Here is an 18,583-nt window from a genome sequence, read left to right as displayed (position 1 = left end):
GTGGGGTGCAGTATGCAAAAAATGATCATTCTTTGCAATGAAAGTTATTATCATTGTCACATGTACAATGCTAGAAACTGGCCTTGCATACAGTCCATACAGATAAATTCATTACAACAGTGCATTCAGTGTGAGATCACATAATGTAATTTTCCTGCTGGTGTGTGGTCACATGATGTGTTCCAACAGGTATACAAGGGAAACACCTGTGACGCAGTTAGTTCGGGGTAGTTTGTTAGTTAGTTTGCTGCATATTCGTCTCGTGACGCAGTTTCGTTTTTAAAGTGGAATTACTTTCTGTTGTAAGGAACAAAAACCATTGTGCCGGCAGTTTCGCCAATTGCTGCTGGTCCTGGTTTGTTGCATCATTCATTTACTTTTGCAGTAGAGTTGGAGAGTAAAGACTTTACCGAAGTACGGGAACCTGAAGCATTGAATAAAGTTGATGTCGTTCGGCGGTTTAATACAGGATTGACCTTTTTGAATCTTCGTTCAGAAATAGTGACCTACATCTGAGATAACCCCTGTAAGATTAGGAAGGTTTGTGCAGTGTTCATTCGCCAAGCAAAAGGTCAGTTCCTTTAAGCCATTTTATTTCCTTCGTCGTGAATCCTTTGGACAAGGCATCTCTTGACTGTGATCAGCAGATTTGTCATTTTCTTCAGAGAAGTTGTTGTTGCAGTAACATCTCTCCTTGCTGATTGTATAAATCACTTGGACTTCTGAATTTACCACTTTTAAGAACTATTCCAGAGTTTGGCTGTTTAAGTTGCCATACAGCAGTTAACTTCCAGTTAAGTTAGTCGTTTGTTTACTTTTCATTTTTGTTGAGCAGAATTTAATAAATGTTTATGTTTGTTTATAAAACCTGACTCAATTCTATACTCATTGTTGCCGGCCACATAACACAGGTAAAATAATAAAGTGTAGAATAAAGTGTAACAGTACAGAGAAAGTGCAGTGCGGGCAGACAGAAAGGTGCAAGGTTGTGAGGTCACGAGTTCCTCTTGTGCTAGGAAACTATTCAGTAGTTTACAATAGCAGGATAGAAGCTGTCTTTGAGCCTTGTGGTATGTGATATCAGGCCTTTGTATCTTCTGCCTGTGGAGGGGGGGGGGAGGAGAATGTAAGTGGTGGGTGGAATCCTTGATTATACTGGCTGCTTTATTGAGGCAGTGAGAAGTATAGACAGAGTCTCTGGAGGGAAGACTGGTTTCCGTTTGTATCGAGTTGTCTCCCTCACTGCAGATTCTTGCAGTAATGGTCAGAAAAATTACCATATTAAGTTGTGATGCATCCATAACGGATATTTTCTGTGGTGCGTTGATAATTTGTGAAGGGGACATGCCTTCTGAGGAAGTAGAGGTGCTAGTGAGCTTTCTTGGCTGTAACATCAACCTGCTTGGTCCAGGACAGGCTTTTAATGATGTTCTCTTCTTAAACCTCTCAACCCTGTCAACCTTAGCACCATTAGGAGCACATGCACTGACTCTTTCCGACATCAGTGACCATCTGCTGACATTGAAGGAAAGTTTGTTATCATGACATCATTCCACTCAGCTCTGTCCTTCCTGTACATTAATTCACCATTGTTTGAGATGTGGCCCACTAAGATGGTATCAAGGAAGCCAAAGCAAGTCAGAACATTTTTGTTAACACAAGGTACACTGCAGATGCTGTGGTCAACTCAACATGTACGAACACACTGGAGGAACTCAGCAGGTCGGGCAGCATCCATTGAAAGGAGCAGTCAACGTTTTGGAACATTTTTGTTTACTTAACATAGCTAAATGGGAATGAAATATCATGTATATTTGTTCTTATGTTTTTGTATGTGAAACCTTAAGAATTTAATTCTGATAACCTAAAATGGGGAATTTGTTTAGACCAGGGGTTCCCAATCTTTTTCATGTTATGGGCCCCAGGTTGAGAACCCCTGATTTAGAGGTTACCAGACAAAAAAAAGTTCCTCTTCCATTGCACTTATTTGGATGGACCATTTTTTTTGTCTATGCAATGCACCAGTCTTTCTTTGCAGCCCACCGAAGACTGAAAATATTTCACAAAATGAGGAACTTAAGGTGAGAAAGTGTTAATTTTCAGCTTTGCAAGATTGGTGTCATTCTCCCCTCAAAGTCGACAAATTATCAATTCTATACCCCATTTGTAACCATTTGCATTACTTAGTAAAACCACTCGACCTACATTGTCTTCCTGATAAGATGGGTATAAAGCATCATTTAAGAGTTGGGGAGTTCTTTGCCGGTTCATCCTCCTTTTTATTTTTTAATCAGGATTATCTGAATTACACCCTATCCTCGTTATATGCGGGGGATACATTCCTCGCAGTCAACGCATAATGTGAGTAATTATTTAAATGGAGAAAATATGGATGCGTTCCAGAGGGCTTCCTAAGTATGTTTTATCTGTAATTTATTCACATTTTCATACCAATACACACAAAAGCAATATCACAAGGCAACATTGGAATTACATTTCTTCAATTTAAGGTAACATTCAATGTAATAAATCATAGAAAGTTAACATACTAGGGTGTACAGTACTGACCAACAGTGGCAGGTGTGTTGGCTGCGGGAGATGAGTGGTTGTTGTGGTGTCGGGCAGCTTTACATGGATAAGGTGGATGGTTGTGGGTCGTTAGGATCATACCAAGCACAGCAAGGGGTGAAGGAAGACTCACAGAACTCTTAGAACTGCCGGCAGCAGGAGATGACACCAGTTTGAAGAAAGTGGTGAGGGTTGTTTGCTTGGCAGCATTTTGTTTTTCAGCATAAACTTGCTTGTAGGGAAGAAGGGTTGACAGCAGGGAACAACTGAAATGCTGACTCTGTTCTAAACTTGGGTCCATGTCCTTCGCCATTTGTGCTAAGTGTTCTGACTTCCACCATTCCCTCACCGTTGGTAAACTCCTGGGATTTTCAAAATCGTCTGTTGTTTGCAGCATCTGAGAGATAGTTCGCTGTCAAAAAATACACCTTGATTGTGGATCACACCTTGGTTGAGTGGTTGAATCAGCGATGTTGTGATAGGCCGCAGGAAATGCAGTTATGTTAGCATGAATGCTGTCCAAATGTTTAGGATGGGCTGGCACATTGTCAAGCAACAAAAGATCTTAATAAAGGCAAAATTCGGTTCCTGGCAGTAGTGTCCCAGAGCTGTGGTACCTTCAGCTGTTGCTGTGCTTTTTATAATTTCCAACTATTTTTCAAGTGTTAAAGTGGTTCGCTGCCGCTGGACTGATGGCCCAGAACGTGACATCAGATGCTTAGAAGGCATAATTAAATATTTGAAGCACAAAATCACTGCACTGTAGGTAAAACCAACAAAAGTTTAAGAGCACAAGATCGCACATCCACACCTTCACAAAACCAATGCGAGACTGGCGGGAGTGAGATTGTGAGGTTATATTGGTGGGAAAGCAGTGCCTCTCATCCCAACAGTGAAACTGTGAGGTGTGCGTACATGACTTGGTGGGAAAGTAGTGCTCCTCGTGTAACTGTTTTGGACACATATAAGGAGACGTTGGTAGAAATAGGTTCCTCGCATAACTGTGAATCCACATTGTCTGAAGATGCATATAACAAGGATAGGGTGTACATCAATTTTGTATATTGAAATTGATCATTGATCTTGTTTTATTTGTCAGACTTTCTGTGTGTGGACTTGTTACTAAATTTGCCTGCATTTTGAGAGGTTTTCTGTCAGGTGCATGAACTTCTTTCATAAAGGAATTTATTGAACCATTTGGGTTTTATGTCACTTGTTAACCTTTGTGGTAAAGGTTTCTAGTATTACATGCACTCACATTAACATATGTTCTCAATTCATTCCACACAGTACAATACTAGATTTTAATGGTTCTAGATTCGTCATTCACAGTGAATTTTGAATGGAAGTCCAGTCTGTCATACATGACCTGCCCCTAATAAACTCTGATGTCATCATTGGCAATTTCTATTGAGAAGCTTTCTTGCAGATTTTCAATAATTGAGCAAGTTTCTCCACCTGTGTGTGTGTGTGTGTATATATATTTTAAAAAATTTTAATTTGTAAAGATGCTAACTATGTTTTTGAATGGTCACTAGTTGGATGACCATTGTTCTCTATTAGCCCAGTACTGCAACACACTGCCTTGTGTTGTTTATATTTTCAGGTTCAGCAGAGCAGGGAAACAAGGTCCAGTGTTTTTTGACAGATTGGAATTAAATATTCCTAAACTGTTTTGATAAATCTGTTTTATAAATATTGAATCAATATTTCAAATTATTTGTACAGTTTAAACATCAGTTACCTTTCACAGTCTATTACATTCATGATTAATTCATATTAATATTAAATGAAAATAACCCACATGCCAGATTTAACATCTGTTTTAGATGTTCAGATCATTAGAATCTCTTTTATATTTTCAAACACCTAGTTCTCTATTCTTACACAGTTGCATCTTGTGCAGCTAGCACCTCTTAATTTTTGTATGTCTTCCTGTAGGCTTGTATATGACAGAGAAACAGGTAAACCCAAAGGCTATGGCTTCTGTGAGTACCAGGATCAGGAGACTGCACTCAGTGCCATGCGGAATCTCAATGGCAGGGAATTTAATGGAAGAGCACTGCGAGTGGACAATGCTGCTAGTGAAAAGAATAAAGAAGAACTCAAAAGTGAGTATGAATTCATACTCAAACAATCAGAAGTTTATTGACTATTCAGAAGATAACTAAAATGCTTCACTGACAAAGATTTCCATTCTTAGTTTTTCAAAAAAACTATTTTTCTCACCTTGTATATCATTTAACGCATAAGTGGAGTCTTGAAGGACAAAATGTCAAAATGGAAATTGAGGATTCTGAAAGGAGGCATTCAGTTTCTGATTTACAAGACAATCTTAACCATTACTTTGTAATTTAGTTAAGGGTCTTGCATGGAGTTTTCGAAGTTGGTGTATTGATAATTGATTACAAATAGTTAAATTGTGCAGCCTCCAACAGAGTAGTTCTTTAAATGTCAATCAATCTCATTATCGATTGAGGAGTGTCAACGGTTTTTCATTAACACTCAATACATGAGGCTGCAATCTCCAGTATCGTCATCCAAAGTTTTTTTGAAATATATCCATTCTTGTTAACAGTGAACCCTTCTGGAAGTATGTCTTTTAGGATAAATTATAAACATTGTATTCTCATATAATTTGAATGACAAAAATACCGTAATGGTTGATGCATTCATATTAAACTGGTATGGCTTAAATTTTAGGAATTATTTCATCCAGTGTGCAATGAAAGCAGAACAGCATAGTTGAAACAAACATGTTTATTCAATGATAACTTTGCAGAATGGACTGTGATGTTCTCTAACTTCCGTTAATGCCCCTCCTTCCCTTCCTACCCCATCCCTGATATATTTAGTTTTTTTCACCCCTTTTTTTTCTCTTTCTGCCCATCACTCTGCCTGTTCTCCATCTCCCTCTGGTGCTCCCCTTCCCCCTTTCTTTCTCCCTAGGCCTCCTGTCCCATGATCCTTTCCCTTCTCCAGCTCTGTATCCCTTTTGCCAATCACCTTTTTGGCTCTCAGCTTCACCCCACCCCCTCCGGTCTTCTCCTTTCATTTTGCATTTCCCCTCCTGTCTTTCAAATCCTTATTGTCTTTCCTTTCAGTTAGTTCTGATGAAGGGTCTCGGCTGGAAACGTTGACAGTGCTTCTCCCTATAGATACTGCCTGGCCTGCTGTGTTCCACCAGCATTTTGTGTGTGATGTTGGATATAATTTTACTTGTCTGTTTGGCATTTTATATGGGAAGTTTGGACTACTGTTTTCTCAATTTTTAAATCATTGACTTTTGCTAGCAAGGGTTTGTTCAGTTTGTACATCCCTAAATTTGTCACACTGCTATGACAAAACATAATTTAGTTTGGACCTAGGAAAATCATCTTTCTCCCAAATCATTTTCATATTAATGATTTCTTGTTTTTTTTTGTTCTTGATGTTGAAATAGAAAACGGCCAGCTTTCATCTCAACACTTTTAAAAATAAAATAAAACTGTTCCTCATGTGATGGGTGAATAATTATAGAAAAATATGCATTTGTTTCTGCCAATTCAGATATTTTTGTATGCCTGATATGCAGAAACTAAATTTCAATGGCACTAGAGATAAATATAATATTAGTTCCTTTAGAAATACATTTATTTGTGCTTCTTTTCCAGATTTGGGCACAGCAGGTCCTGTCATGGAATCTCCTTATGGAGATCCAGTCTCACCTGAAGATGCTCCAGAATCTATCAGTCGAGCAGTGGCCAGTCTTCCACCTGAGCAAATGTTTGAACTCATGAAGCAAATGAAGGTTTTCATTTCATTTTCTTAATTATAAGCACTCAATTGCTTTTCAGCAGAAAATAGTTCTTTTTGATTTGAGTCTCATTTGAAAACAGAGCCCATGTCATGGAAGATAGTTTGTTGCTCCATGGTTCTATGTATGCTATTGGTTAGAAGCATGAAAATTTTGAACAAGCTTTTAAAGGAGCTTTTGTTCCTTTTATTCCCCGCTCCAATAGCCTTTTGTTCTCCATTCCAATAAGGAGAATATGAAGGATCAGAGTGGCAACCACTTTGGATAACTCTGGAGATGTCTCAGGGTGCTCGTGGATGCAGTTTGGCAGAGATTTTGCAAAATTTTGAGTTCAGAAAAAATATAATTTCACCTTTTGTTGGAAACTCCTGTAATCATTAGTTGAAAATAAAGTACAGTCAACGTTTCGGGCCTTTGGCAGGACTGACGAAGGGTTTTGGCCCGAAACATTGACTACTTTTTCCCATAGATACTGCCTGGCCTGCTGAGTTCCTCCAGCATTTTGTGTGTATTGCTTGGATTTCTAGCAACTGCAGATTTTCTCTGCTTTGCAGTGTTATACTCATCGTTTATAAAGTAACAGATGAGGCACTTGTACAACAATGAGATGCTAACCTCTGCCCCTCTATTAGGAGAGTGTTAAAGAGTCATCTATTCCTCCACATTCTCAAATAATTAGTCTCAGAAAAGAATATTTAATCTATTCACATCTGGAGGGCTGAAAATCATTTTTGGGATATGTTGCATTCTATTCATACATTTTCTTAAATTGGTTTTCTCTGTTTTGAAGGGCAAGCAAAGGATCCAGACTCTTGTTAGAATCCCTGTGTTTTCTGTACATTACCATATCCAGTTGGGCATTGTGAAAAGTACTAGTCTAACAAATACAGGTTAACCACCTCATATTCCGCAATCAGTAATCTAGTTGGTGATTTGGACATAATTTTTACCAGGCTAATTTCAAATTTCCTGTTTCTCCGTGCCAACCCATTGCCTCTATTATGGTGGCGCCATTAGCAGAATCAGCTGTTGGCACTGTCTGTATAAAAAAAAAGCAAGACATTCCCGTGTGTTATTCTGCATTTATTTTTATAACCTGCGCTTATCTAGCCCCAGTCATGTCTCCATGGAATAAAGGAGGTGTAAAGCTCAAACATCATACGTCATCTATACAAGTTAAGGTGGAGGTTCTGAAAAATTTCATCAGTGCGGTGTCTGTGAAAAGCACATGCGACTTGTATAACATTGGCTCTTTCACAGTTAATGATATAAAGAAAAGTTGCTCTAATTTGCTGACGGTGACAGATGTGCATAAGGAGAACAATGAAGGATGCAAGGTGTTCACAACTAGATAAAGTTCTATGAATAAATTCTTCTCTGGCTTCCAGCTGGGCACAGGTATCAAATTGTCGATAAAAGTCAATATCTATACCCAGCTGGAAGCCCGAGAAGAGTTTATCTGTCATATACACCGGGAAAGCTCTAGATCCTTTTTGATAAAGTTCTCATAAAGTGGTTTAAGCTCTGCATCAGTGAAGATATAGAACTGTTAGGAGAGATAGCGAAATTATTTCATGAAGAATTAGGACTGGATTATGAGTGTGATTACAGTAAAGGGTCGCTTCAGTGTTTCGAACAGTGTCATAGCATAAAATTTTGTGCAGTGTGTGGTGAAAAATGGTCAGCAGACAAGGAAGCAGCTGCTGAGTTAGTTTCTGATGAAAATTGAAGTCCCGCCCAGTTCTACAATCTACAACGCGGATGAAACTACTCCCAAGAAGTATACTGACTACACAGGATGCAGAATCACAGCAGGTTATAAGGCATCAAAAGATCGTATCACTGTGTTGGGCTGCTGTAATGCTGCAGGAACCCACAGGCTTTTAGTCATTGACATCAAGTTTACATCTCAGCTTTGAAAGGTATGAAGCAGTTTCCAGTAATTTACTGTGCCAACAGAAAAGGATGGATTATAACTGACATTACTTTGAATGATTTGAACGTTACTTTGTTCCAGGACAGAGACCTTATTGTGACACTGTTGGACTGTACGAAAATTATAAGATAATGCTGATTTTAGATAACTGCTCTGCGCAAAAGCAGAACCCTTTGTGAGGAATAATGTTTACAGTACCTACCTGCCACCTAAATGTACGTCATTAATTCAACCACTGGATAATGCCATGTTATGCTCTTTGAAGGCTACATATTGCTCCCTGTTTATGAAGTGGCTACTGAGTGCAGTTGACTCTGGTAGACTAGTACTGGAATTTGTGAAAGAATTGCTTTTGATTTGTTGTTTCTTTTTCTTAATTATCCAAGGGTGAAGTGAGTGGTTCAGAGGTTTTTACTTATTTAATCCTAACTTAACCACCTGTGATTCGGCAAAATCACTGATCCAGCACTGCACAGGTCCCAATCATCTCAGATTTGTGAAGGTCAACCTGTATTAGATATTTCTGTTTCAATGGAGTGACCTTTTCCCATTAACTCTGCAGATAAGTGTTTTTCTAGTCTATGCAGCTGAACTGAACTTGGTGAATTAAACCTGTTTCTTATCAGTCATGCTTCGATGCTTCAACAGTTATAATACTATGTTGTGTTAGATATATTAGCACAATTATATTTAACTAGCACAAACCTCAGTTGTATAGCGGTTAGATTTGCTGCCTCATAGCTCAGTGCCCCAAGTTCAATCCTGACCTTGAGTGTTGTTTGGAATTTGCATGTTCTCTCTGACTATGGATTTCCTCTGGGTGCTCCCATTTTCTCCCCGTATCCCAAAGATTAAATGGCTGCACTTAATTGCTAAGAGCTGATAGGAGAATTGGGTGGAGGTGATGTGTAAGTGAGAGAAAATAGTTTGCAAGTAAATAAGCAAAGAGGATTGATGAGATTGCTTTGAGAGTCAACGTAGACTCGATGGACCCAATAGCATCCATTAATATTGTAAAGTAACATTATCCTCTCACTTTCAGCTCTGCATTCAGAACAGTCCTCAGGAGGCCCGCAACATGCTTTTACAGAACCCACAACTGGCGTATGCTCTCCTACAGGCTCAGGTTGTCATGAGAATTGTGGATCCTGAAATTGCAATGGTGAGTGAACACCTTTGCAACTCTTCCAACTGTCATGCATACAAGCAAAAATGTTGGTGTGTAAATCATGTTAAATGTGTATTCTGCAAAGTATTTGAATTGAATAGTTGTATTTCTAGTGAGAATTTAAAGTTTGATTTTGACAATGTTGAACTCATTATTAATAACTTTTAACACTTTCTTGTTATGTTTTTGTCTTTTCAGAAAATGTTACATCGTCCAACCAATGTTACACCACTTATTTCTTCTGGTCAACCAGTGCAAGGCCCAAATGCTCCAGCAGTTCAGACTGCCCCTGCAGTCTCCCAACCACAGCCTATGGTAGGTTCTGTTTTCATACATCCAAACAAGCCTTTTGTTACATACAGTGAATTTAATGTGTTGTTTGGTGTTAGAGATTTGTGATTTGAATGTCCCATTATACAATTTGCAAAAAATGAAATTTGACTTAGTCATTCACTTTAAACTGGAGATCCAGCTATTGCTACTTAACTTTTTATTTTTTTATTGATTTTCTGGTGTAAGGAGTCCTCCATCAACATGCTCAATTAGCCATTCTTTGCATGCAATCAGCCTTGGAGATGATTGTGATTGAACCTGATAGTGTGGGTATTGGGTATTCTAAGGGACTGGATCTATAAGTATTTGGATAGACATGTTGATTAACATGTCTATTCAAAGTCAGCATGACTTTGTGCATGGTAGGTCATGTCTAACCAATCTTAGTTTTTTGAAGAAGTTAACAGGAAAGTGGATGAAGGCAAGGCATTTGACAAGGTTCCACATGGGAGGCTGGTCTAAAAGGTTCACTCGCTCGGCATTCAGAATGAGGTAGTACATTGGATTAGGCATTGGCTTCGTGGGATAAGCCGGAGAGTGGTAGTAGAGGGTTGCTTCTCTGACTGGAGGCTTGTGGCTAGTGGTATGCTACTGAGTCCTTTGTTGTTTGTCGTCTATATCAATGATCTGGATGATAATGTGGTTAACTGGATCAGCCAATGTATGGATGATACCAAGATTAGGAGTGTAGTGGGCAGTGAGGAAGGGTGTGTATGCATCAGCTGGAAAAATGGCAGGTGGAATTTAATGCAGGTAAGTGGAAGTTTTTTCACTTCGGTAGAATTAACCAGGGTTTGTCTTACACAGTGAAAGTTAGACGAATGTGGTAGAACATTCAATATATGTACATGATTCATTAAAAATAGCAGCATGGGTAGATAGGGTTGTAAAAGCTTTTGGCACATTGGCCTTCATAAATCAATGCATTGAATCCAAGAGATAGAATGTTGAAGCTGTATAAGACATTAGTGAGGTCTAATTTGGAGTATTGTGTGTAGTTTTGGTGACCTACCTGTAGGAAAAATGTAAACAAGGTTGAAAGAGTAGAGAGAAAATTTATAAGGATGTTGCCAGGTCTGGAGGATTTGAATTATAAGGAAAGATTGAACAGGTTAGGACTGTATTCTTCAGAATGTAGAAGATTGAGAGGAGATTTTATAGAGGTATACAAAATTATGAGGGATATAGGTAGGGTAAATGCAAGCTGGCTTTTTCCACAGGTTGGGTGGGACTCCAACCAGAGGTCATGGGTTAAGTGTGAAAGGTGAAGTTTAAAGGAGAACAGAGAGGAAACTTATTCACTCAGGATTGTGAGAGTGCTAGTGCAAGAGGCACATGCAAGTTCGATTTCAACGTTTGGAAAGGTATTTGGATAGTAGGGATATGGAGGACGGGCTGATGAGAGTGGGAAGTTTAAATGGTTTCGGCATAACTAGATGGGCCTAAGAGCTTGTTCCTGTACTGTACTTCTCTGTGACTTCATTTATACTTAATGTAAGCTTAATGTTTAGGAATATTTGCTACATGAACTCTAAGAAGAAAAATCTTTTTAATTTGCTTTGAACCTTCCTCTATCCTTGGCCAAATGGGCTTCGGGTCATTTGTATTTTGCTCTTATTTAAGGTAATGTAGAGATTAGGAACTGTAATTGGTATTGTTAACATTTAAGTCAGTTTGAAATTTGCAATGCATTGTTCACATTTTGTTCAGTTGTCTAAATAATCCATTTTGTTTAATTTGTGTGTGTAAGTAATTTCAATGTGGTCTATAATTTTTAGAATTTGTGATTTTTCTGATTAAATTATGTATGTAGTGAGCGAGAATGTTGTAACTTGCTGTAAATTAACGAGACTGCTGATTTGCCTACAATACACCAATGTAAGGTTATTAGAAACTGCATTTCAATTCAATGAAAATTTGTCAGCATCTTGACCATCATAGAAACATTTATCTAAGTAGTTTAATATTAGAAATGTGTTTACCTATTGGAAAAGCTATCGATTTTATTTTTGTAATTATCACATCCTGTTCCTGTGGTTCATCGTGTTTGATAATTCTCACTTGCAGGCATGAATCAACAATTTATAATAGAATTTAAAAATAAAATGTAAATAATTCTTTCTTCAAAATAATTAAAGGAAATAAACACAACTGCTTGGTTCTCTGATCTAGAGTTGCTACAAATTTGCAAATTTTTATCAGTTGTATTTTGTTCCCAAGTGAAGGGAATTCGAAGTCGAGTGTTGAAGAGATTAAGTAGATTAAACATCTCTTTACATTGCAAATAAAATATGGAAAATAGATATGATGCTTCTATTATTTAGCAGAGTCTGTGTTTTCTGAAGATTTAATTGCATGTTAACTATTTTGCTCTTCACTCCCTTCCAGTATCTCATTTAGTTTTGAAATATATACTGCCTAACTCTGAAGAATATTGATAATGGCTGGGGTCACAAATCTTGTACAGACACTGTCCAGAACAAGGCAATGGCAAACCTCTTCTGTAGAAAAATTTGCCAAGAGCAATTATGGTCATGGAAAGAACATGATCGGCCACATCATAAGACATGGCACATAATGAACGAATTAACTGGCTATTTAATGAAAGCAAGCTGCTCATAGTCTGTTTGCTTGATAGAAACTAGAACTTCATTCATGTAAACAGGAAAAACTGAGTGCTTCTCTAGTTAAAATATGCTGACAAACTAAAGAGTTTTCTGAAATTAAATTGGTCCATTGGCAGACAGATCGAATTAGTAGCTATTTTAAATCCAAGGTTAAATTATTAGCCAGGTAGCATTAAAACTATTGCTGAAGTGAAAATACAAAATGACTTCAGTGATGCAGAACATATGAATTTTTATAGCAAATTTTGAGTTACCTGCCAAATTACTGATCTGGGTGGCGTCATTTGGTATGCAGTGCTAAATTAGACCCAGAACATCCCAAAAAGTCCTACAAGTAGGAGCGAAATTTACTCAGTCATTGCCAATGACATTATTGGAAGATCAGTGTATTTTCCTTTGTGGTAACTCGTGCCTGATGAATCACTTCTCAATTTCAAGAAAAAATTAACTGCATATGAGTAAAAGATTATAAAGTAGCCTCTATTTTTGTGATTCTTTGCAGAGAAGCAGTTGATTTGACTTGGGTCAAGATCATGGGAAAAAATCATTATTAAATATTTGGGTGGGAGGATTCTCTTTCATATTTATGAGCAGTTAATTTGTACTTTTATGTTTTCTTATCATTAGAGTGGAATGCATGTGAATGGGGCACCTACTTTGATGCAGCCACCGATGCAAACTGCAGTATCTGTTCCTGGACCCGGACCGGTACCAGGGGGGCCAGGGCCTGGACCTGGACCCGGACCTGGACCAGGACCAGTTGGGCCTGGAGGTACAAACGTGTTTGCAGAACAGTATTGAAATAACTTATTTTTATCTAATCTAATCAATTTAATTTCCTATTTCTTAATGCTTTTACTTCACTGCATTTGATTTTCAGGTGATAGCAAAATTAAAAGTAAGTTGGAGCAGCAGGAAACCATGGGTCTGCAATCTTAGCATTTTTTTTGAGTAATTGTTGCTGAATGGTGACGGCATTTAGAAAAGCACAACTTGATTAATGAGGGTCAGTTTGTTTTATGAAAATAAAATAGTGTTTGATAAATTAATTGGGATTAATTTAAGATGTGCTTGACAATGCGTACCAGTGGATTTACGAAAGCCATTGTATAACTCGTCACAAAGATTACATTGCAAAGTGACAACTTATAGAGTTGGTGGCTTGATGCATACACTAATAAAGCATTAATGAAGAGAATCTTAAAAGTGGGAATAAATGGGTCATTTTCTGGTCAGCAAACTAGCTGTGTGGGCCAAAGATAGTGACTTCAGTTTACATTATTGAGTTAAAGATGGTGATGCACCAACATTTATGCACAACATGAAGCTTGGTGATGAAGTAAGCTAAGAGAGAAATACAAAGGATTTCAGATGAAAAATTAAATATGTGGGCAAGAAGATAGCAGATAGAGTATAATTTGGGCAAATGTGGGCTTTAATTTTGGGAGGAAGTGTAGAAAACAAAACTTGTTTAAGTGAGGAGCAATTATTAAATGTTGACAGTTACAAGCTTTCTGTCAGCTTTTGAGTTTTTGCCTTTTTTTTCTTGTGTGTCCAAAGGTGGTGGTGGTGGGTACGCTGTGGGCAGTGGTAAATTTTAAATTGATTGCTTTGAAGTGGCTTCTGAGCTATGTAGAATGAACCATTTTTTCTTGGGTCTCTTCGTGGACAACCTCTGTCTTGTAGATGTTCAGTGTAAGGCCAGTTTCATGTATGTTTTAATGAATGAGTTAAAGGTGACTTGAAGCTGAGCTTCATTCTGGACGGAAGTGGTGTAGATTGAACAGGTTCCTATTTCTCCTGTAGATTAATTCCATTCTATACAAAGCTTGCTAAAAGTGAAGTTAATTTTATGGAGAATGGTCGAGTAAGGGGTTGGGACAGTGACACAACCTTCCCAGGCCCCCTTGGACTGGGTTTGGCTATGTGGTAGATCCACAGATGAAGACCAGTGCTTGTATCCAATCATATAGCAGGTAACTTTTTAAGGGCAGCTTTGAGCTTGCCTTAATGTAGGCTTCAGAGATATGGGCAATTGATAGTAGATGCCACAAAACATTGAGAAGTACCAAAATTCCTTCACATCTAGCAGGATAAACAAAACCTCCACATTGAGTTTTCAGTTCACTCAGCCAGCTCTGATTTGCAGGTTACATTGACTGCATGCCAACGTCGGACTTTGAAACATTCCATCTTCCTTCAAGCTATATCACTGCAAGAGATTACCGGGGGACCAAGGAAATGCTTTAAGAATATTTTGCTTAAAAAAAAAGTATTATGTCAGGCTAACTTGTAGATTCCTGACTTATGACCACCCAATATAGAGAAAGTGTTTCAGGATGCCACAGAGCACATTGAAGCTTGTGTGGAGCACGTGGACACAAATGAAAAGCTCAATGAAAGTAGCAGAAGCAATGTGGATGTCTGCACATTCCACACTGGCCTCATCACCCACCTCAGAACTGAAGTAGAACCAAGACTGACTGCATTAAAAAAATTAAAAATTTAATGCCATCCTATATAAATAAAGAGATTTGACTACAAGTCACCCAGCAATTCTCATAGGCCTTATTTGTGGCCATGTTGGAGTGCTATCTTCCGTTTTTTCTCATCTCAGGAGGGATATACAGTATTTGTCTGAGGATGTACTTATTTACTAGAATGATTTTGAGAAGAGAGTGTAATAGGCTTATGTTGGAATAATTTTGGATTTGGGTCACAAGGAATTTTTATTCATTTTGCTGTTTGCAAATCTAAGGTCCACAACTATAGTGCTACAATTAATAAACTTCTGGGATCTTATGGTGTTGAAGTAGGAAAGTGGGATTGAGGAAAAAGGTTGAGTTATGGTCATGTTGAATCAAGTGGTGTACACTTAACTGTTATTATGATTTCTGTTCATTGCTAGTATTTCCACTGTTAGTGCATACTGTAGATTCTCATTTTCCCTTAGGAACTGTGAGCATTCGTAAAGAAAGCCTTCATTGACCTTCATAAATCAATATATTGAGTACAAGAGATGGGATGCTGTGTTGAAGTTATGTAAGATGTTGGTGTGGTCTGACTTGGAGTACAGTGTGCAGTTTTGGTCACCTACCCTACAGGAAAAATGTAAGCAAGGTTGAAAGAGTAGAGATTTTGCTGGATCAGGAGGACCTGAGTTATAAAGAAAGATTGGATAGGTTAGGACTGTATTCCTTACAACATAGAAGATTGAGAGGAGACTTGATAGAGGAATACATGAGGGGTATAGATAGGGTAAATACAAGCAGGTTTTTTCCCCACTGAGCTTGGGTAGAACTACAACCAGAGGTCATGGGTTGATGGTGAAAGGTGAGAAGTTTAAGGGGAGCATGAGGGGAAGCTTCACTCAAAGGGTTGCAAGTGTGTGGAATGAGCTGCCAGCACAAATGCTGCATACGAGCTTGATTTCAACGTTAAAGAGAAGTTTGGATAGGTACATGGATGGTAGGGGGTATGAAGGGTTATGTGCTGGATGCAGAGACTGGTGGGGTGGTAGGGGAGGACAAAAGGAACCTTATCCCTTGTAGCATGGTGGGAGGATGGGGTAAGAGCAGATGTGTGTGAAATAGAAGAGATGTGGTTGAGGGCAGCATTGATGGTGGAGGAAGAGAAGCTTCTCTCCCTCTTCTTTGTTGCCAAAGAAACTCCAGATGTCCTTGAATTCTCGCTTTATGATAGAGCAAACAGTAAAGGTACCACCTTGCCTTGTGTAGAGGCTCCAGAATCATTCACTGTTAACCTCTTAAAACCTAGTTGAATTTGCACCCTCATTTAGTAAAATTATTGCTGATGTAAGCCCTTTCTTTGTTTACATTCCTTTTCTCCATAATTTCTTTATCTTCTGGCATTCATAGATATTATCCATGCCTTTTTCCTCAGTGCATTGATGATCCATTTAAAGAGCGTGAAGTGCAACACTCTTAAATTTGGAATACAATTTCTGAGCGTCCAGTTCTAGTGCACGGTTGCAGTACTCTTTTAAAGTCACTAGATGGTAATCAAACTCTGTTAAACCTAATAGTAACAATGAAAGGAAGACCATAGTATCAATTCAGTATATACTTAACTTTTTAGTTGATTGTAGTCAGCTGGTGACCAGTTTGAGATTGTTGTTGCAACACCACTCAACCAGCCCATCCATTTTGCTCATGTCCGCAATCTTGCCAACAACAGTGGTGTCATCAGCGAATTTATACTGTAAGTGCCATTTGAGCTGTGATTAGATCCCCAGTCATGAGTGTAATGAGAGTAGAGCAGTAGGCAAAGCACGCATCCTTGATGTGTGTCTGTGTTAACTTTCTATGAGGAGATGTTATTACTGATCCACACTGAATGAACTATCCCAATGAAGAAATCAAAGATCCAGCTACAGAGGCCCAGATTTTGAAACTTGTTGGTTAGTACAGTGGGTATAATGGTGTTGAATGCAAAGCTCCAATCAATAAACAGTAGTCAGATATATTTCTTACAGTTGTTTATATGCTCCAAGGCTGAGTGGATAGCCTGAGAAGGCTGTAAACCTGTTGTGGCAGTAGGTAAGCTGTAGCTGATCCAGGTCATAGATCAGACAGGACTGAACTCTAGCCATGACTAACTTTTCAAAGCACTTCAACGCAGTATATGTGAGTGAGTGCTGGTGTGATAATCATTGAGACAGCTCAACTTGCTTAACATCTTTTTGAGGCAGGTGGGAACCTCTGCAGCAGTGAGAGGTTGCAGATGACCTTGAACACTCCAGCTGTTAGCTCATCACAGATTTTCAGTGCCCTGCCAAGTACAGTCAAGGCGTCAGACCTTGAGAAGGTTCACCCTCTTGAAGGATGAACTGAAAAATAGTTTCCTAGAGCTTGGGAGGCTGAGGAACAACCTTAGATCTATGCAAAAATAATTAGAGGCACAAATAAGGTGAACAGTCAGTCTTTTTCTCAGGGTAGGAAAGTCTAAAACTACAAGGTCTGGATTGAAGGTGATAAGGGGAAAGGGACCTAATGAGCAGTTTTTTTTTTACACATGTAAGCTGGTGGGTATATGAAATGAGATGCCAGAGGAAACTGTTGAGGCAAGTACAATTACAACCTTTAAAAGACTTGCTACATGAATACAAAATGGCAAATGGTATTGGTCAAGGTTGGGCCAAAGGGCCTGTTTCGATACTACCTATATGACTATTTCAGAATTAAAAAAAAAATCTTAACCGATGAATCAATTTCAGCTCATCCACCTCCACCAAAATATGGTTGTGTATTGCAGCAATATTCTGTTTCCTAATATATATACTTTGTGTGAATTACTGCCCACAGGAAACATGCAGCCTCAGATGGGTCTTGCTCCTTCAGGACCGGTACCAATGGACAGAGGACAAGGTATTGGGGCTTGTTTTTCAACTTTTTATTTGATGATGTCCTTTGCTTTTAAATTGACCAATCACGACTTATAACTCTTATAATGAAAAGGAAGGGGAATTTTGCTCGAGTTTCAAGGGGTTAGTAACAGCTGTTAAGTTCATTTACTTTTTTGTTATTTTGTTCATTATGCAGTATTTTTTTTTTCTTTTCCCTGTTCATAGCAGTTCCAAATGTTGAGTTTAATCATTAGCTCAGAAAATGAAGCGATTCAGTTCTTGTATGCAGAAAGATGGAGATAGCATTAAAGCATGAGTTAATAAGTAGCTGGTAATATTTGTGCCACTAAAATACAGATGCAGACTAAGATCTAACCCTTGACACTTGGGGGCATGGCTGTTGTTTCAAATCCACTAATAATATCTTGATAGAGATCTGCTTAGTAATAAAATTATAATCTGTCCAACTGCAGTCAGTTCAAACCTCTTCTAACCACTAGCACTTGTACTATACGACCTGACTGACACATTTGTAGAAAGGTAGGAAAATAAGCTCTGCTATGTTATAAGTGCCTTACTTTTTATCAAGCACAGAAGTCATATTGTGATATCAAAAGTCATCCTAATATGGATAAAATACTGAGCAATGCTGGTCAACCTAACTTGAAAGGAATATTTTAGTTCCAAAAAAAAACCAACCAAAGCAATCTGAACCCAACACATGGTTGGCCCTGCTAAATTGTATATTCCTGGGTCAAATAAAACTCCATTGGAGTAATCTGTTTAGAGG

At 38.4% G+C, this 18,583-nt stretch overlaps 1 protein-coding gene across 4 annotated transcripts in view; it reads left to right on the top strand.

Moving 5' to 3' along the window:
- The window catches only part of cstf2 (cleavage stimulation factor, 3' pre-RNA, subunit 2), a 70,251-nt gene that overhangs the window by 2,548 nt on the left and 49,120 nt on the right, over positions 1-18,583 (top strand). For all 4 annotated transcript variants that reach the window (XM_059977252.1, XM_059977250.1, XM_059977251.1 and 1 more), the window contains 6 exons: positions 4,510-4,679; positions 6,222-6,358; positions 9,343-9,462; positions 9,667-9,783; positions 13,056-13,200; positions 17,753-17,815. In XM_059977252.1, the coding sequence (XP_059833235.1) occupies positions 4,510-4,679; positions 6,222-6,358; positions 9,343-9,462; positions 9,667-9,783; positions 13,056-13,200; positions 17,753-17,815 (752 nt within the window). The remainder of the gene's footprint in view (positions 1-4,509; positions 4,680-6,221; positions 6,359-9,342; positions 9,463-9,666; positions 9,784-13,055; positions 13,201-17,752; positions 17,816-18,583) is intronic.

The sequence above is a fragment of the Hypanus sabinus genome, chromosome 8 (genome assembly GCF_030144855.1).
Source record: "Hypanus sabinus isolate sHypSab1 chromosome 8, sHypSab1.hap1, whole genome shotgun sequence".
Lineage (NCBI taxonomy): Eukaryota > Metazoa > Chordata > Chondrichthyes > Myliobatiformes > Dasyatidae > Hypanus > Hypanus sabinus.
Note: the sequence above shows the minus strand (reverse complement) of the source record. Positions and strands in the feature narration are given on the sequence as shown.